The sequence below is a fragment of the Magnolia sinica genome, chromosome 5 (genome assembly GCF_029962835.1).
Source record: "Magnolia sinica isolate HGM2019 chromosome 5, MsV1, whole genome shotgun sequence".
In the NCBI taxonomy this organism is placed as follows: domain Eukaryota; kingdom Viridiplantae; phylum Streptophyta; class Magnoliopsida; order Magnoliales; family Magnoliaceae; genus Magnolia; species Magnolia sinica.
In genome coordinates this window covers 36,792,593-36,812,461 of record NC_080577.1, presented here as the reverse complement: position 1 = coordinate 36,812,461, position 19,869 = coordinate 36,792,593, and the positions used below count along the sequence as shown (strand labels likewise).

Here is a 19,869-nt window from a genome sequence, read left to right as displayed (position 1 = left end):
AGAGCTTTTGCCCGGGGCATGTTTGTATTAGGTTTCATCCCGTGAATGTTTCCCAGCATATGAGCTACAAATCCCCTCTATCCATCTCATGGACCCCACCAAATGAACCATTGATATGCATACCAAAAGTGTGAATCACGATATAGGTGACCCACGTGTATCCTAATAGATCCTACGATCCAATGCTCAATTATGTTCTATCCGTTGGATAGGCCACAAAACAGATGGTTAGAATCAACATTTGGACTGCGGCATCTTTCTTTCTGATCATTTGCATTGCCATACCTACCCTCACTCACCTGACTGCCGTCTGATCAAAAGATTGGTCCATGCCAGTTTATGTATGCATGCAAGGCACCCATCAGACCACATGAAGGGAAAGAAAAATTGATATACATACATGCACCTTTCAAATGGTAATGAATGTAAATATACCAACAAAATTCAAGACGGTTCAGAAGGTGGTCATATTCTCTACGTAATGCTTATGGACAAGAAAGTGAAATGCCCTTCCCCCCCCTTTCAGTAGCTGCGGGCCCCCCAATGGCTTGAAGAAATTGTGGGGGGCCCTCAGGAAGAAAATTTCACTTAAAAGAACCGAAGAATCACAAACCATATTTCTCAACTCTCAACCTTTTCAAGGAGGGATTGCCAAAAAAAGAGAAGTGGGATCCAGCTCAGCCCCTCCCCTTCTGTTCGAGATATGCTCGATCGGCATCTGCAAGACGATTTCTGAACATTGTCCACTCGCTCTTGCACCTCTCTCTCACCTGTGTTTCAGAAGGAAAAAGCAGGAGTTACGAAGGGATTGCAATTCTCTAATTTTTCCTTTTATATATATGGAGGGTAGACTATTATTAATTGATACAACTACGAAAACCTGCGGTGAACATGGGTTCAGAACTTCTATAAAATCTTGTCAATGGGTCTCATCAATCTCGAATGGCTTGGTCTTGCTGGGCTCAATATGAGCCCGAACTCCATCTTTGAGACAAATTCCATTAGTCTATCTTCAATTAAAGACAGGTACTTTTTATAAAAGACGAATTGCAAATAGGTGAAAAGAATAAAAAAAATGTCGGTTTTCATTTGTGACATAACTGTGTATGACGAACATTCCGTTAAAAAATAATCCGAAAGCATTTCCAAAAGTTTCAAGCAAGGATGATATATAGAAACACCCATTGGAAATGACATAGTAAACATACCCCTTGCCATGGCGCTTTCCCCTTATCGGCCTGACCCTGCAATTTTTAAGAGTATGGAACCGTGAGAAGGAAACATGGAGCAGGACCAGCAGCAGCAGAAGAAGAAAAAGAAAGCTATACATGAACCTGGCCTGTGCTAAACATACTATGCTGGAGCCCAAGCAGCATTTGTGTGTGCGTGCACGCGCGCGCACGTGTGTGTGTGTGTGAGAGAGAGAGAGAGAGAGAGATATCCCCAATAACCAAACAGGAGAGACAGAGAGAGAGCTCTCAGAACATTTATACCGTTGACCGAAAGGAATGGGGAGATATCTCCAAGGCCAGCCATGGCGAGATAAGGAGGAATCTGGAGTCCAGGCTTCCAACCAAGCAATCCTTATAGAGGCAGCTACATAGAGCTCGCTGAAAATGTAAGTATAACGCCTTCATGTTTTTTGGGCAGAACCGGGCTGGACCGATAATCATTTAGACATAGCTCAAGCCCGATCCAATTAATAAACAGGCTTGAAATTTATATCTGGTCCCAGGCAGTCAATAAACCTTCTAGGCCAGGGCCTGATGTGCCAGTCCAAGGTTGTTCCAAAGGGGGCCAGGCCCAGAAGCCCAACAGACCAGCCCAGATCATTGACAGCCCTAACGGAGATGCAACTGAAGCTTGTGTCAGGCATCCAATGGGTCCAAATTGGCATTTCTCTAGAAACTCTCCCTACTACGGTGATTTTAGGACATTTAAAAATATTGGCAATGCTAGAATGCATTGCACTACTCACGCTGCATCATGGCCCCCACTCTACACCATCTCCACTGTACACATCAGATCCATACATGGAAATCAGAATTGTTTGATCTGGTAAGCCACCATGTAATGGGTCATAGACCAGAAATTTCCGTAGGGGAAAAATCTTATAATCCAATCAATGGAATTAAAATGAACGTTCAAAAGAAACAGTCCACATTCAAAGGCCAAAGACCACATTAATCAGCTGTTAGGATCATCTGATCCCGGAGCTCCTTTCCCCATTTCCCATCATATTAAAGCCCAACCACCATAAGCTGTGCCATATACACGACGGGGGTTGCATCATGCTATAGTGTGACTTGTGTGAATTTTGCAATAACAAATACCACAAAAAAAGCCATTAAAACCAAGTAAAAATCATATTAGTCTATGATGCTGCAAGCTTTTTGAGAGTTCTACCTGATTCCCAAGAGAAGGGATGACTTGGTGAACTATCCATTGCGAATCAACCACACCAATCTTCTCGTGAGCAGGCTGTTCAGGTACAAAAACACAAGAACCATCAAGAGTCTACTGTGAACCCAGGCCAAACAAAATAGTGCACCAGGGAATAACCCTTCATTTCCAGTTTCATGGTAAAAATGGTCGAACTAGCCAAAAATAGAGTTCTGATTAGTGAGTTCAATTAGGGTCTGTCTTATCTTCTTTTCTTCTCTTTTTTTTTTAACGAAAAAAAAAAAATGATAAAGATAGTTTCTTTATCACTAATCAAATTCCATCTAACTGGTTGTTTTGAAATGGGGACCCTAGCGCACTAGAATTGCCTCAATGATTTAGTGACCAATCCATATTTTGAAGGAGAGGTTTTGACTAGGGGTGCACATGGAACCGGTAGAACCAGTAAACCGGACTGGAACCGATCAAACTGCACAGTTTGGTCCAGTTCTGAAGTGCACCGGTTCCGGTTCCGAAAATCAAAAAACCGATCAGTTCGGTTCAGTTCTCAGTTTGGTTCTGTAGAACTGAACCGAACCGTGAACCGGACCGTAGAACCGAACTTGGAACCAAACCTGGAACTAGACCATCCAATCAATAAATATTATTTTTTTTTAAAAAACCAATTATTGAGTAATGCATGTAGTGTGATTGAGAGAGTTTATGCAGGTGGGATAGGGTGAAATGCAGTTGTAACTGTGGGATTCCTGGTGATGCCAAAGGATGAGAATGGCAGGCTGGGGTCATGGTTTCCAAAAGCTGGTCCTTAGTTGAGTTTGGATGCAACTTTACCAAGATGTTAGGCGAAGATGAGGGTTGGGGGTGTGGTTTCCAAAGAAGGTTGCTGTATCATAGTTTCTTTAAGAAGGTACTTGGGGGCTGTTTGGATGCAACTTCCACAAAAGGGCTTTTCCAGCAAAACTGATGTTTCCGTTGACTCACTAATGTTAGTTTTGTGGGAGTGGTGTTTCAGATGGTTTTGAAAACAATGATTTCAATTGTGCTGTGAAACTCTCGTTTTGTTCCAAAATGAGGGTTTCATCTATGAATGACCATTTTGACAGAGCATCCAAACAGGCCCTTACATGGTTGAGAGACATGCATGCATGCTGCTACTGTACAAGCTGCATCTTCCAAAATTTAGACTGTTCAATGTCGGTTTGATCTGAAGATACATTTGTAGCAACCATTTAGATGTGATTGTCGTTGCCTTCTAAGCGAACAATTACTTACAATAGAATAGTTTTTAAAAAGAAAAAAGAAAAAGAAAATCAGGATGTTAGGAATAGTTTAAATTTAGTAATCAAATGTGCATGTGGGCATGAACATGAAATTCCTCTTTTGCACTCGCCTATTACATTTGCCAGCTTTGTTCATGTGTCTGAGAGATCAATGCCTCTCATCAGGAGGGGCCCACCATAGTATAAGAAGCTCAGAACCGTAGAACCGAAACTGGAACTGAACCAGTTTTTATGGTCTGGCTCCGGTCCGGTTCTAGGGTGCAAACGGTCTGGTTCCGATTCCGATTCTCCTAGAACGGTTCGGTTCCAGTTTCACCCCAGAACCGGACCTAACGGAACCTAGTGCACCCCTAGTTTTGACTACCACAATTCTGGGAAACATTCACATGCTGCTTATCGGCACCATGTCAGGAGAAAAGAGAACCCTTCTAACCAAAGCATAAAAGTTAGCGGGCTTGGAGGTAAAAACGAAGCTGATATGCAGACAAGGTAAGCATTGATTGAAAATATGAGGATGAGAGAAACAGAATCAACTGACCTCTACACATCTTCTAAGGGCAAAGTCCAACCCCCATCCATGTACCAAATCATTCTGCAGCAATCAAGCATTTTGGTTACTGTTGTGAAGAGCATCTGATGCAAGAACCCCAAAGTGGGGAAAATGTAAACCAGAAACGAAAATCCTTATTTTTCTACAGAACTCCAACAGTACCTGAATCATATGCCACACACAGCGCCAAGCATCTCGAGAAAAAACAGGGGCCATAATTTCCACAAAACTGAAACACGGCCCAAAAGAAACAGGAAAATGATCAGAGAAGGAAAGAATCCATATGCGTGCCTATAAACCAGTGCTCGGGGACTTGTGACCCCCCCTTTACTTGCTTTGTCTGTGTGTATTAGGTCAGCTGGGGGTTAGTATTGGGTGAGACTGTTGGCATGATAGTGTTTTCAATGTAGAGCCTTAGTCAATAATAGTCATGGTCAGGTCCAGAGCCCAGTAAACGAAATTGGTAGATGCCAAGTGAGCAGTCAATTGTAAAACTTCTTCGAATCTACCATTTAAAAGCTGACCCCAAATTGTTGTGAGAAAGGGTATGACAAGGATGATACAGTATGCATGTTTGGAGGCCATTGCAGATCAGACAAATGAACTGTTGTGATGGGAAGGTGTTCTGTATGCCTTGTCTAGCACACCTAAGCTCCCATGGGCTGCACCCAAACATGGTGGGATTGTGTGCATCTTGAGCTTCTTTTACTGTTGCAAGGTGTATCCTTTTCCGTTTTCTTTTCATTTGTTAAATTCGTCTTCTCAGTCATTTACATCTTCATAAAGAAAGATAGTTGATGGGCATGAAGAGCTATACTGGCAGCAATTTGTTATACCACTTTTTTTTTCTCTTTGTTGTGGGAAGTTACATAACAAGCTAATGCTTGGAGCTTCTCAAGATGAGGGAGTTTAGAGGAGGTCAAGAAGAGAGAACGGATGGTTTGCACAGGTGACACTGCATGTCTCAAATCTGATGAAGAGTATTATGGTGCACGAGCAGCATAGCATCTTGTTAAGGAATTGGCACATCTCAAGGAACAAAGAAACAGCAGCTTCATGAGGGTTTTGCAGTCACAATATATTGGATGGAGGCAGAGAAGGCAAATCAAGTAGGTAAAAGGAACATGGTAAGACGTAAGAGGCAGGAGGGGCTTTTAGGAAGCAGAACATAGGCTGGAGTCAAGGAGACTAGGTGGGGAAAGAAAACGGTGGGAGTCTGCAGCAGAACCCAAGCATCAAGTAGCTGTAATAGTTGTTGAGGAACTGTCATGATAGAAAAAAGGCATGGGGAAGAGTAGTTGATGCAACCATATGGCCACACAAGCCGATTGATCAAGATTTGAAGAAAACGCCCACATCTCACGCGTGCACGCTCCACACATGTGCACAAGAAAAATGCCTACTTTCCCTTTTAGGCCATCCCTACTTTTCATTTTAGACAAATCTCTAGATTAGTAAATTTCCTTTTCTTTCATATCTTTATAATAGGCAATGAGCAATTTTAGATTTTTCTTATTTAAGTATTTTTTTATTTAAGCACTTTCTTAATTACAATGCTTTCTTATTTAAGCAGTTTTCTATTTTCTCAGATCTTAGCTAGCTAGGAATTCTATTTTTAGATTCCACAGCTTTTATAGCAGATTGTAAGGAATGATTATAAATAAGGCCTATGGTCTATGGAATAAAAAAAGTTGGACGACAATTCTCTTTTATGAAATTCTCTTATTTTCTCTACGGTAGTTGTTGAGGGGTTAAGACCAAACCGTTGAGCTTGCTCATAGTCTTGTATTCATGATCTCTAGCATTCGGCTAAAGGATTGTTGGGTCTTTCCCGCAGTCACTTTCCTTTCTTATTAATCCATTTGTTTCCCCTTTCGGGATTTGCGTTAAATTGGTACCAAAGCAAGTTCTGCTCTTGGGAAACTAGAAAAAAAAATAAAAAATGTCATGGATAGGAAGATGTTCTCATGTGTCAAACAATAATCCCTATTCAGACTCCCATGCCTTTCCATATCCATCGCGCTATTCTCATCCAAGTTACTTCGATGATCAAGATTGTCATTTATATCACCTTGAGTCATACCCATTTTCATATGTGCCTTATGGTGATTCATTTCAACACCCCTCCCCGCATGTCGGTTATTCAAAAGCATCCTATCACACGGAAATGTCAATTACACCTAAGAATATTCAAAAGATACAAAAGGAGAACTTGCAGGAGGTCAAGAAGGAGATTAAAGCATTCAAGGAAGATATTACAAATGAATTCAAGGAACTCTAGGAGTTTGTGAGAGCTTGCTTTGAGCCCTTGATTGAACAAGAAAAACTTTATGGGCTTCAATCTATTTTATCTAGCGTTCCAAGGAATGAGGTGGTTATAAATAGTGTGGCAACCCAAAAGGAATCCTCCTTTGGATCGGTTGATGAATCAATGATCATATCAGAGGAAATTCAAGTAAAACCAAAAGATCAGCATGACAGATGATCCAATTGAAGAGACTCAAGGTTCAACAAATATGACCGATCCGATGGTCAAAAAGATGGATGGTGCTACAATCATAGTAGCAAACTCCATAAAGGTCAACACAATAGTTCCATCTCCACATCAATCAAGGTATGCAAGTTGAAAGTCAACTGTGACCAAGGGGCCACAATCGATATCTAGAACATGAAGGACCAACAAGAAGCAAAGGAAAAGATGGTGCATGTTTCAACACTGTATTATGCATCAAGCTACCCGCTACGCGTGTAGGTCTCCACCATCAAATACCACCGAAGTCAAAGAAGACGTGCTACAAACGAGGATCTTTCCAAGAAATTATGACTACCAATTTGAACTCGAGGATGAGTTTTTTTCAAAGCCGGGTGGAATTGATACAACCAAATGGCCACACAAGCCAATTGATCAAGATTTGAAGTGGGAAAAAAAAAAGCCCACATCTCACGCATGCACGCTCCGCACGTGTGCACAAGAAAAATGCCCCACTTTCTCTTTTTAGGCCATCCCTACTTTCCATTTTTAGGCAAATCTCTAGATTAACAAATTTCTTTTTCCTTTCATATCTTTATAATAGGCAATGAGCAATTTTAGATTTTTCTTATTTAAGTATTTTCTTTTGTAGGCACTTTCTATTTTTAAATTCCATAGCTTTTGTGGAAAATTGCAAGGACTGATTATAAATAAGGCCAATGGCCTATGGAATAAAAAAAAAAAAAGTTGGATGATATTCTCTTTTATGAAATTCTCTTATTTTCTCTATGGTAGCTGTTTGGGGAGGAGGAAGTGATCTCTAATTCAATACTTGAGGATTGTTGAGCTTGCTCACAGTCTTGTATTCGTGATCTCTAATATTCGGCTAGAGGATTTTTGGGTCTTTCCCACCGTCGTTTTCTTTTCTTATTGGTCCATTTGCTTTCCCTTTCGGGATTTGCATTAGTAGTGGAATCAAGGAGGTCCAAGGGCTGCAGAACATAGTGAGTCAAAAGAAAGAGGCAAAGGAAAGTGGGACTTGAAGCAAAGCAGCCTGGATTTGAAGGCACTAGTCAAGGCAGAGTAACGGGTTGCACAGAAGATGATGAGACTGGGACTGCAGTGGAGCTGGTGGAATGGCGAATCGAACTGGAGAATCCGGTGGGATTACGTCAGAGGCTTGCTAGATGAGATGGGATATCTGCGGCTTTAGCATGCATATAGAAGCGAGCGACATGGAGATGTAAATCAAGCTTGAATCAGGCAAGGAATTAGGGGGGGTGGACATCTTTTCATGGCCCAACAAAATACTGATTCAGATGGTCCAACTGAGCTAAGCTGGCACAAAAAAGAGCCTGGGTAAAGCTGTAATGGCATACTTCTTGATGTCTGATGGAAGATGTAGGCCACACGATTGACTACAGAACTCTAAACCAGTGTTTTAAATAGCGGTAGCATGATGCGTAGCGCTCAGCCCTCTATAGCGTGTAGCGTAAATACGTAGCATGTAGTGTAAGCTACACGATACTTCTATTTTTTAATTTAAAAATAGGACAAATATAATAAATAGGGAAAAAAAGGGAAAAAAAATATATAAAAATGCCTAAAAGATGATTTATTTTATCAATTATAAGCATGTTCAAAAAAGTTATTAGTTATCATTTATCAAAAGCCAATCCACATATATAAGCCAAATCAAATAATTATCACATCAACAACTTTCTAAGCAAACCACTTTAATTAATAATGTCTAATTGAAACCACAAGTCACAATTATGAAAAGAAATAAAAATCTCATAGGTTAAAAGTATCAAGTACAATACAAGTGTCACATTCCTCAACATTAGAAACAAAGAAAACGTGAAAAAACAATAAAAAACTAAAATAGTAAAAAAAAAAAAAAAAAAAAAAAAACAATGTAGCTTACGCTACGGACGCTACACGCTACATAGCTGTAGCGTACGCTACGGGGGATTTACGCTATTTGGGACGCTATGTAGCGCTACAGCCACACTACGCTACATAGCGTACGCTACGGGCGCAATTTGAAACACTGCTCTAAACACAGGAGATTATTACCTTTGCAAAATAAGTTCTTTAATGCAGGTTGCATTGTAATTTTCAACATTCTTTCGCAGCATGGAGGAAGAAAAATACAGATATCAACCTTTGGAAGGTAGCAAAGAGCCATCGCAGGTGTCTGTAAATCAAGAGACGTTGCCTTGAATAGGTGGTGGTTCACAGGGATCAGAGCCAACAGAAACAAGAGAGCTGAATTCTCGTACGTCAGATGTAGAGGTGAGATCTGCTCCCTTGCAAGCGATCAACAACTATAGAGAAGGTGAATTTTTCTCAACATGATGCCAGAGCATTTGTTATCTTGAATGGATAAGTGGAGGATTCAAGGCCAGGATGCAGTAGGAACTGGGTGCATCAAATGGAAGGTGAATTTTTCTCAACGTGATTTGGAGTGTTTGTTATCTTGGCACGGCCAGGTGGAGGAATCACGGTCAGGATGCTGTAGGAACTGGGTGCATCAGATGGAAGAAGAATAGAAAGGAAAAAGAACCAAGCTGGATGCTCCGACCCACCAGTAGGAAGAACACACTCATGAAGAATGCCCATGATGAAAACTGGACCAGAGCCTGAGCAGAAAAGAAAATGGAAGAGAAAAGGGAACGGCTGAGCCCCTCAACCTTAGCAAATTATAAAAGTAGCACTACAGATAACAGACTTTGTGATATAGGCAGAGGGAAGTAAAAGTATGGGGATCCTGCCATGGAATGTAACGGGGTTGGGATGTCCCAAGAAAAGGGCCCAGGTGAAGCAAGTATTGTATGAACAGAAAGCAAACATCGTCACTTTTCGGGAAAACCAAACTCAGTCAACGTAAGTTAGTGCGACAAGTCTAGTTAGCTGAAATTGCAATTGGTTAGTGATGGATGCTGTGGGAGTGTCAAAAGCTATTGTCGTCATTTCCAATTCAGATGAGTTTGTGAAAGAAGACTGGTGGGCTGGTGTATCGTCCAAAGGAATAATAATAATCGGCACCAGGAGGTGGATTCTCATGGCTGCGTATGGTCTGAACTCTGAAGGAAACAGGAAGAGAGGGTTCCCGGGCATCATGGAGCAGGGTTTAGCCTGTCCAGTGTCTGATAATTTCCCTATTTTGCTTGAATCCAATATTGTTTCATGGGGCCCAATCTCTTCACGTTTCAAGCTGATGTGGCACCAAGAGGTGGGGCCATTGGCAGTCCCATGTATTATGTGTGTGCATGTCTACATCCTCTGGCTGGTAGCAATTGAAACAGCCTTCCCCTAGCTCGGATAAAACAGGAAGGTTAATGTTAGGTGGGCAGCCAATCAGTGAACTTTGCCAAGCTACCATGAGAATTCCTGTTTCGATTTTTTGGCAAAACAGGGGGGGGGGGGGGGGGGAGAGAGAGAGAGAGAGAGAGAGAGAGAGATGGAACATACGCTGCACATGGTGGCAAATGCGGATCATTGCACCAACCTGGTTTCTCAGTTGTTTCCCTGAGCGGGATCAATACAATCACAATAGCCTCAAAGTCAGGACTGAAACACACGACATATAATAGGAAGTGTATACCAATATTTCTACAAAATGAAGCAATAGTTTAAATGGAAAAAGTAAAAAAAAAAAAAAAAAGTAAGGTGAGATATCATAGTAATCCTACTTGTGTACTTCACTGTCACCTCTCCTTTTAGTCATCTGCCACGTCAAGCCTTTATCTGGCTCCAGACCTGGTTGTGAGATTTCCAAACCATGTTTCTTTACCAATTCAATGTACCTGGTACGATATATAAACTTAACAAAGAGAAAGTAGAGCTCTGGAGGACCAAATTTGGCCACCAACCATGATGAATTATATTTTATAAAAAGAACACCCACTTCTCTGCATTGAAGTGTTCAACTCCAAGATCTTCATCCCAGATAAATATGTAATCATAAGCTGCTACTGAATCTGGGTGTAAAAACCGTTTTGCATACCACCTATAAATTCACAAAGACATGGTGAGTTAGCAGTTCGTGCTGAAGTCGCCATCTGCAAAGAAGAACAGTTGCTGCAGAAAATCTACCAGAGGATGCAGGCTGTTAAACTGGAGAATGATGCAGGATCATAAAAGCCACGCATAAGGTCTACAAGTGGGACCCACAAATCTAAGTGGATGGCCATACACAGAATGCGGGGCCCACAGGTCCAACCCAGATCTTTAAATTAATTTATACATGGAGTATAGAATCTACATTCTACATACCAACCATACAACATGTGTCATTCATGCGGTTGAAATAGATTAGTTTAATGGAAGTAGGAGTTTATTTTATTTCCCCATTCTTTTATTAGACTTTTGTGACCAATTGGAGACAAAATGGGAGAATTATTTGGTTGGTATCCAATAGGGCTTTAGGCATAGGTCTTCTTCTAATTTTAGTGGGAAACTTTGTACCATGCCATATATGAGCATAGGCATAGCCATACATATGGGACTTTTACATATTATTGTGAGATTTAAAAAATAGGCTAACGATACTCCCAGAACCACTTTGTGAGCCCCATTGGTCTTTTGAAGAGTGATTCTGCATATTTATCCTTTCTTCACTGTTATTTTTATTGACATGTTAATCTTTGGATTGAGTGGATATTTATTGAAATTGATCATTGAAGTTGGTATTAAATTTTGTGCTTCTAGGTTGAAAACATTACAGTTACATTAAGGTTTGTTTAAAATGGTGTGGCGTCAATTACAAGTTCATTTAGAAAGTTAGGCATGGCTAGATAAACCAACAAGCAAGAGGGCTTGATCACCAGGGAATTTAAAATAATGCAGAATCTCATAAATCCTTACCATTTTGTTTGGCTCCTTGCACTAACATGAATTGCACGTTTTGACCACTCAAATTGATCCCATTCACTTGTACGACCATCATAATGAAAGAGCATAATCTGAAAGTCATCAGAAAACTACCAGGGAAAGAAAAACACAATCCTCAGTAACTTTTGATGAGAGAATAAAAGGAAAGAAACTAAGAGGAGCTTAACATCCACACCTTTTTAACTGCAGCATTAATATTATTCCTCTGATCAAATCCAACTGTGAATGTCAGCAGGTACTTTGGCCTAATTGTCAAGTCCTGCACATTTTAAACAGGTGATTGAAAATAATAACCAACTTGCTAAAACTTTTATTAAAGACACTGTAGAAGTATGATAAATATGTTAGGTGCCAAAATACATATGGAAGCCTCCAAGATAAAATTTTGTGATCTCTTCCAGTGCCATATTTGCTTGTGCAAACATTTGTTGATCAATTTAGAATTGAAATCACACACACGAATACCCTCAAAGCCCTCAAACCACACAATTCACCCACATGCATGCACAAATACAAATTGGACCCAGCTAAGGAGTTGCACAAATGAAATTTTCCAAAACTGAATAAAAGAAGGTTTCCAACAATGACAACAAACTTACCTCACTGGGATTACCCCACAATCTGCGCAAATAGAAATCGGTTTCTGAAACGACGATCCCTGGAGGCAATGACTCTGCACCGCGAGGATTTGTCGTAACATATATCTGTATCCAGTTAACAAGTCGCAGACAACTTAAGCGGTTAAATTACAGAAATGCGCATCAAAGTACAGCAAACCAGCTACATGCTCAATGCCCGACAACTAATAAACAAAGGAAGAAAATTGACATTGCACAATGCCTGGTTTATCAATGAGCATTCCACATAAAACATATAATAATCTTAATAACGGGAGGATAGAGATACTTTTCATACTGGAAAAAATTAAAATAACAGGAATTGTTTTGTTTCTTGTTCCTTCAACTGAAATTTCCCTGATTGACTTTACATACTATTCATGCATAGAGATGTACATGGTTGAAAATTTGGACTACATCATCACCTCTTCTGAACCTGATCTCATAAACAGAGATGATTATCCTATGAACCTGATCTCATCATATCTTTATGGTTTTGCAAATTCCTTGGAATCATGCAACCCATGATTCGTACTTCACAGAAGTCCAGTGAAAACATATTAGGTTTCAGTTTGCCACTAAGATTATCAATTTTAAACCACCACAGCATTTAGTTTGGGGCTTGTTACTTCAAACATTCTACATATGTGCAAGAATTTTACTTAGTTTCTGTAACATTGTACTGAGCATACTAATGCATATGTAACTGAAAGTCACTGATTGCATGTGCAACAATGACACCATTCTCTAAAATGTTGCCATATGGCCCATATCTGACACCTGTGCTGACAAACATGTAAGACAGGAGTCAACACAGCTATTAGGAGAAAAAAGACCTTTTTTTACCATGTATTTCAGTTGAATCTATATGCTATTTATATAGTCTAATGTAATGTGTTACTAGTAATAACTTCACTAGATGTGACGGGCAAACATTTGCCAGCAAGCTTGATGATGGTGACGACGAAAAATGTGTTATTAGTTATGTAACACTATTCCATCTCTTATTATTTATGAAATTAATTTATCTAATGGGTACGGCGGGTATGGGAGCCCATTCCAGCCTGAGATGGGTCTAGATGCAGGTGCAGGTCAGTGTTGTCAAAATCCTATGATTTACGATATACAATTTTAGTCGTATCTTAAGCAAAACGATTTGAATCCCAGCCTTGAACCCCTTCTTATATGAATCCTAAAATTCTCTGATTTGAATACTACGATTTACGATTCAAATTATAGTTGGTCTCTTCTATTTTAAGCTTCACTTGGCTTTCATTTATGTTTTTAAATTGGTGGGGATTTTAAGAACCATTTAGGGAAAAAAATAATAATAATATTTGTTCTTTTTAAGAGATTAAATGATATATATTCTCTTCAACATTAAATCAAGAAGTTTTTTGGTGATTTCTTACTTCTTAATTGGTTGAAACACCAAATTGATGTATGACTTACCTGTAATGTTTTTTTATGGATGATTACGATCATGCTGACCTATATGTATTATGGAATGATGTTTAGAAATCAAAATATTTTTTTCATCGGTCTATAATATCAAAGTCCACTTTTCCACCATAATTCTACATTCAAGAAAGGTAAAAAGAACATAAATTATTAAAGGACCCTTGTATTTTTTTAAGGGGAATCTCTTGAAAGAACCAAAAAAAAAAAAAAATCCTTCAACACTATCATGACATGATATTACTTGGTGCACATTGATGATATAAGGAAGATTAATGAGTTTAAAAAATAAAATAAAATAAAAATCTGATTTGTTTATATCTTTCATTTATTTTTTTATTTTTTTTAAGAAAATTATAAAAAATCTTACGATTTACGATACAATTTGCTATGCAATACGATTTGCAATATGATAACGATTTTGACAACATTGGTGTGGGTGTGGGTGCTGTGGGTATGGTACTCCTATACGTAGCATGAACCTGATCCATTGACACCCCTAAACAAGAGCTTATCATACCCAGGAAGTTTCTTATCATCCAAACAGTTTAAAACCAGAAGAATGCTCTTTAAGATCCAGACAGTTTATAAACCAGATGAATGCTCTTCAAGATCATCATAATGCTTTTGGACAAGTGGGTGATCTTATTCTTTGATTCAGACCATCCGTTAGGTAGAAGGCACTCAAGGGCCACCAATCACCATGAAAAACTCATTGGTGGGAGGATCCTGACCTTCAAAACATTTGACTGCTATTTCATAACCATCGTCTATCGGTTCTCGAAGAAAAATATAGGATCGCTGCTGAAGTCATCTAATTAAAACGGTTCTTTCGATGAAGAAGACTAACAAATGTGTTGTTCATAGTGTTGGCCCTTCTTCTGTTGTATATGATCCAGACTGTTCATTTTGTATGCATTGATCAGAAGAAAAGATTCTCTGATCATGTGAATTTTATGTGGTCCATGAGAGTATGATAGACCTAATGGAAGGCCTGGATTGATGATTTGTTCATCCGCATGTCTAAAAGCTCAAGAACCATGGGTGTAGTTGAGCACCCCTCTATGAACCACTGCTTAGAAAAGATGAAAGGAAGCATAAAAGGCAGGCCAAGTATTCCCATAAAAGAAATAAACCTGATGCAAGAAATTTTAAATGCTGAGAAAAGATAAAGGTGAGAGTAGGTCAAAATTGCAGGAAAAATATTATTTTACAGAGAAGGAACAATCTGTGGAAACATATCCATGAAAGAGGACATAATGTCATTTCAAAGGCTTTGAAATTGCATATGAGAATGTATTGGGACAAAGAGGTGTTATTATTCTTATGAAGAAAAAATGATAACCTTGTTTCCTTGTTTAGAAAGGGGGGAAAGATAACCAGTGTTCATCTAATATTCACGTTTTCATTGTTTAGTTAAAATTTTGGTGCGTGATCCATTACCTAACAGTAAGCAATCAACTGGAAACAAGAGGGTGTACGAGGTTAAAGCAGATAGCTCCTTTTCTTTTTCTAGAGTTACAAAGGGCTGGTGGCAAAAGGTTGTTCTCGAGAGTATGGTTAAGGTTGGGGCTCATGCAGTAGCATGGTTTGTGAAAATGGGGATAAGCAAACTTCTTAAAAATAAGGCAATAGCGAAAAGGATTACCTTTGAACTATCTCCTGAGCTATAAGTTCCAGAAGATTTGTTTTCATCTGAACCAAGTTTAGGTGTGAAAGATTGGGTAGTGCTCTCCGATCTATGGCCATTGATAGTGGCTGCATCGATGGAGGACAGAAGGCTGGTAGGCAAGCTAATCTGCTAATTTTCAGAAGTTCCCCCAGATTAGACAGACAAACGAACCAACAAAATGATAAGCCCTTAATGATAAAGGTGCTCACAAAATAGCTACCTTGGCAACTGAAAAGTTTTGAAATGAGATTCCAACAAAGAATCCAAAGACAACTCCAATAACAGTTGAAGTAATAATTCTTGTAACGTCGTTTGACCTTCTCAGAATACCACTGTGATTGTCATTTGGTCTTCTCAGAATACCACTGTAAATCAAACATTTACAAAAAGGAAAAAAATGAGCAAAGCAATTAAACTGAAGAGCCTTGCTATGAGTATGGGAAGGCTAGCATGGGAGTGTATGTGTATGAGAAAATCGTATAACAGAAAACAGTTAAAGTTGAGCACAAGAATATTGGTAATGAAAGTACAAAGCATGAGAGTTACAAACTTGCGATGGATGCTCCCCATCTTAGTATAGCTTCTTAAACTCACACGTCACACCAACAACATTGATCAAGCAATAAAATATCGTGTCGAACCCTTGAGAAAATCTGCAGCAACTGACGTGTTCTTCAATAATGTGAACTAATCTTTCGATACTAGGCTGAGTATCCTTGTGGAGAAGCAAGATGAATCCCAATGGAAGATAAACTACTATGCCAAGGTGACCATTCACAGGGTGTGGTTTCCTGTAAACTGAAATGTTATACTATAACAATTTGGAAATTTTGAAAAATAACTTAACGGGCATACTCTACAAACACGAAGAACAAAGACAAAGTAATAGAAGTATTACTAGTACACTTCAATTGATATTAACAATAACAAGAACCTGGTTGAAAAGGAAAGCAGAGAGATTCTTTAATACACAAAGAAAGAAAGAATAGGGATCACCCTTATCAATGATATCATCTTTGATAAATGATAACATTGCAAGGAATTTCCAACAAAGACAGCTTTTCTGTTGTGGTGGGTAAGCTAACATAGAACAAATAAGCTCAACATCACACCTATTGGGTCAAAACTTAGTCCAATCCTTAAAAGAATGGTACATAGAAAGAAAGATTAGTTTTATGTAAAATTCAATATTTGCTTAGAAGGCAGGGAAAAAAAAAACTACATATAGGTCACAGTAACAAATCTGATATGCTGTGCACCAAAAAGTAAATCTAGTAAAAGTTTATGAAAAGATAAGAACTCAAAAAAAATCAAATCATCCATTAGAAAACACACATGCGCACACAATCTCTTTGCAATTGGCAACTCGAAAGAAGGCAAGGGAACAGAATCATAGGATGGGTGAGAGTTCTGAATAGTCTCAGAAAGCTGATCCTTGTCCTTCTTCTGAGTTTGCAGCTCCAATTGTTTCTCCACGACTCGATTTGATCTTGACAAGAGGGAATATATCATTATCACATGGAGTACTGGTTGCGGCCTGTGATGATAAAAATAAGGTATAGGAGTTGGCATCCTATTATCAGGTAATTTAGGGGATAGCTGTTGCCAAGAGGCTTCCTATTAGCCATGTAGATGGTAGTCAGAGTTGCCTCGTCCCAATAGATTTTAGGGACAAACACTCCTATCATGATGGAGCAGGAGACCTCTATGAAGGGACGATTATTCCATTCCGCAACACAGTTCTGTTGTGGTGTATATAGACAAGACATTTTGGACTCTGCACCACGCTCAAAAAGATATTGCAAGTCATCATAATGTAGATATTCCTTGGCATTGTTTGATGTGAAAACTTTCATTATAATAACAAACTGAGTTAGGACCATCTTATGAAGCGTTTTGACAATAAAAGAGAATCCCCATCCCTGTTTTTCATAAATCAACCCATGTAAAACAATAGCGATCATTAAAAAACGATGAAATATTTGTACTCAAAAAACTAAAGTAATTAGGGTTGGTGATTCGGGACTTGAGTAGGCCCCAACAAGGGAAACGGTGAGGAAGGGTCACCCACCCTTCCCTTCCCTCTACATGTTGGCCCCACCTCCCCCGAAGAAGGAACAATCTATGTTGTCCCCTGTAACATAAAATCTCAACCGTTGCTACCAAACAGCTAATTTTTATGACGAATTTACCCTCATTTAACCAATATTGTGAAGATTAACTGTGAGGGCAAAAATGTCCAAAGCTATTTGTGTCATATATAGTAGAGATATTGTAGTACTGAAGCTACCTGCATGATTCTACCTCTAGCATGCCACATATTGGAGAAAATAGTGTTCCACATACCAGATAGATCATAACATCCTGGTAAACTTGATTTAAACAGGACTTAATCCTAAAATCGGGCCCATTTAAAAATCGACTCTGGGTTCCAGTCCACCATTCTAGGTCCAAAAAACACCAAACAGAGAGAACAGCCACATCGAAATTCAACCACAAAAAAAAAAAAAAAAGAAGCAAGCAAAAACCAAAACCTAAGTTTGAAACATTTAAACAAATCACAAGAAAAAAAAAATCCAAGCCAATTTTTATGGGCAAAGACTTAAAATTTTGCTATAAAATGGAAATAAAATCAAATTACGTTGTGAAAACATTATAACACGCAGAAAACGATACACATACTAAAAAAGGGAAAGGTAAGCTACTTCTGAAACCCTAGATATTCGAGAAGAAGATCAAAAACAGTCTATAATCCACCGTTTAACATTCTGAAAATCGCAAATCGCTGCTTGAATTATACAACATTTGAAAATTAAAATGATGATTCCAATGATATTCAGAAAATAGTAGCAAACTAAGTGAAATTCAGAAATATTAGGGTTTGAGCGCTTACGAGATATGGTGCTTGTGTTGAAAGAAAGGGGAAGAGAGAGAGAGAGACAGAGAGAGAGAGAAGAGAAAATGAAGAACCACGACAAATATTCAAATCCGATTGATTTTCTTTGCCTTTATAGGCGGAGAATTTGGAATAATTGAAGGAAAATGCCCTTTTGCATAACGGAAATTACAGACGGCCCTCTTGCAGTTATACCAACCGAAACGTTTCTTTGTAGAAAGGAAACCCCTTTCAGACTTTTCTTTCCAAACCTCTTCCGCTTGAAAAGATGGAGAGTTGAAACGAACTTTGGTTTTCTTTACATAAGCTTTGCTAACGCGCTTGCGTGTGCAATACTACTCATGTACACGCGCATTGTACGTATGTGCGAGATCCCATCCATCCATCAGAACGGCACCAATATGTTGATACTCAGAGGAATCAGGTTGAATCGCTGGTCATCTGGGGTCCAGTTTGCAAAATAAATGTAGGGTTATGAAAAACTTGGCTAAAATTTTCTAATACATCCACGTGTTTCCAATATTGAAACCTTCTCAGGGTGCACAGTGATTCTTATTTGTCTTCCAGACTGTTAATAAGATCACAAAGGCATGGATGAAGAGAAAACACAAACACCAGCTTGATCCAAAACTTTCATGGCCTCCGATAAATTTTCAATGACAGAGATTCAATCACACTGTTTCATGTGGTGTGGTCCACTTGAGCTTTGGGTATGCTTATATTTTGGGCTCAAGTCCTAAAATTATCTGTTAAAATGGATTAATGGGGGAGGATAAAATAAATAAATAAGGGTGGACCCCACAGAGTTTACTCAATGTGATAAGGGTACTGAGTTACTCAGTAAGCAATCCGCTTCCTTTTTGGAGGCAGATTGGCTAGTGTACCGTACACCAGCTATATAGCTGGTGTAGATATGTGTCATGCGAAAACGAGCGCCGACGCTCCTCAAGATCCGAGTTGTACAAATGGTTCAAAGGAGATCAAAGTTACATGGGCCCCACAATGATGTATTTATTATATCCACACCGTTCATCCATTTTTCGAGATCATTTTAGAGTATTAGACAAAAAAATTAATCATATCCAAAGCTCAAATGGACCACACCAAAAATTGTTGAAAATCAGTGGTTTTTAAAAAATAAAAAGAAAATTCGAATTTTTCAAAATTTCAGGAATTTCCTGTCAAAACGCTTTTTGAAATTTTTGAATTAAAAAGTGCGGTGTGTGTGCTTTGTCCCACATCGGAAATGCAAAGAAGGGTTGTGTGGTTTATATGAGCTGTTGTGAAGAGTATTCTTACTTAGAGTTTTTGGAGGAGGTGATACTCGGAACACACGCACGCACGCGTGCGCTCGCGCTCGGGTTCCGGCTAGAGCACGGGTGTGGGCGTGGGCGAGGGCGTGGGCAGTGTGGCTGTAGTGGCGCTAGATGGCGCCCACAACGGTCTGAAAACGAACGAAACAGGATGATCCAAAATCTAACGACCAGAAACGTCTGGAATTAATTGACAACAGCCAGAAATATTTTCAAACGTTTTGGACCATTGAATACCATACAGCAACGGTGTTATACCTGATGCGTATATAAACTGGACCATTCCGGTCCGATTTCATCATCTCAATACA

General features: G+C 39.1%; 1 protein-coding gene across 9 annotated transcripts; it reads right to left on the bottom strand.

The window, feature by feature from the left end:
• Window positions 1-376: 376 nt before the first annotated feature.
• On the bottom strand, window positions 377-18,530 carry LOC131245940 (uncharacterized). Of its 9 annotated transcripts, none has more exons than XM_058245745.1 (16): window positions 18,243-18,530; window positions 15,900-16,140; window positions 15,570-15,714; window positions 15,373-15,478; window positions 12,202-12,308; window positions 11,778-11,861; window positions 11,576-11,691; window positions 10,617-10,718; window positions 10,402-10,515; window positions 10,181-10,237; window positions 4,396-4,462; window positions 4,222-4,275; window positions 2,407-2,481; window positions 1,494-1,610; window positions 1,209-1,244; window positions 377-770 (listed from the first exon to the last, which is right to left on the bottom strand). In XM_058245745.1, the coding sequence occupies exons 2-16, from the start codon at window positions 15,917-15,919 to the stop codon at window positions 678-680; spliced, it is 1,293 nt and encodes a 430-aa protein (XP_058101728.1). In that variant the 5' UTR covers window positions 15,920-16,140; window positions 18,243-18,530; the 3' UTR covers window positions 377-677. The 9 variants fall into 9 exon arrangements, with proteins under 9 accessions (XP_058101728.1, XP_058101724.1, XP_058101726.1 ...); XM_058245741.1 differs by having other exon boundaries at window positions 12,202-12,306; window positions 15,326-15,478; window positions 18,243-18,529; XM_058245743.1 differs by having other exon boundaries at window positions 12,202-12,306; window positions 15,326-15,475; window positions 18,243-18,529.
• Between the last annotated feature and the right edge of the window lie 1,339 nt (window positions 18,531-19,869).

Excerpts from the sequence above, each read along its gene's own strand:
- LOC131245940 (XM_058245741.1), bottom strand. The coding sequence starts at position 15,919 with ATGGGGAGCATCCATCGCAA. Across the intron at positions 10,719-11,575 it reads GCAAGGAGCCAAACAAAATG|GTGGTATGCAAAACGGTTTT; the intron begins GTAAGGATTTAT and ends GTGAATTTATAG. Across the intron at positions 1,611-2,406 it reads TCCCTTCTCTTGGGAATCAG|CGAGCTCTATGTAGCTGCCT; the intron begins GTAGAACTCTCA and ends TTACATTTTCAG.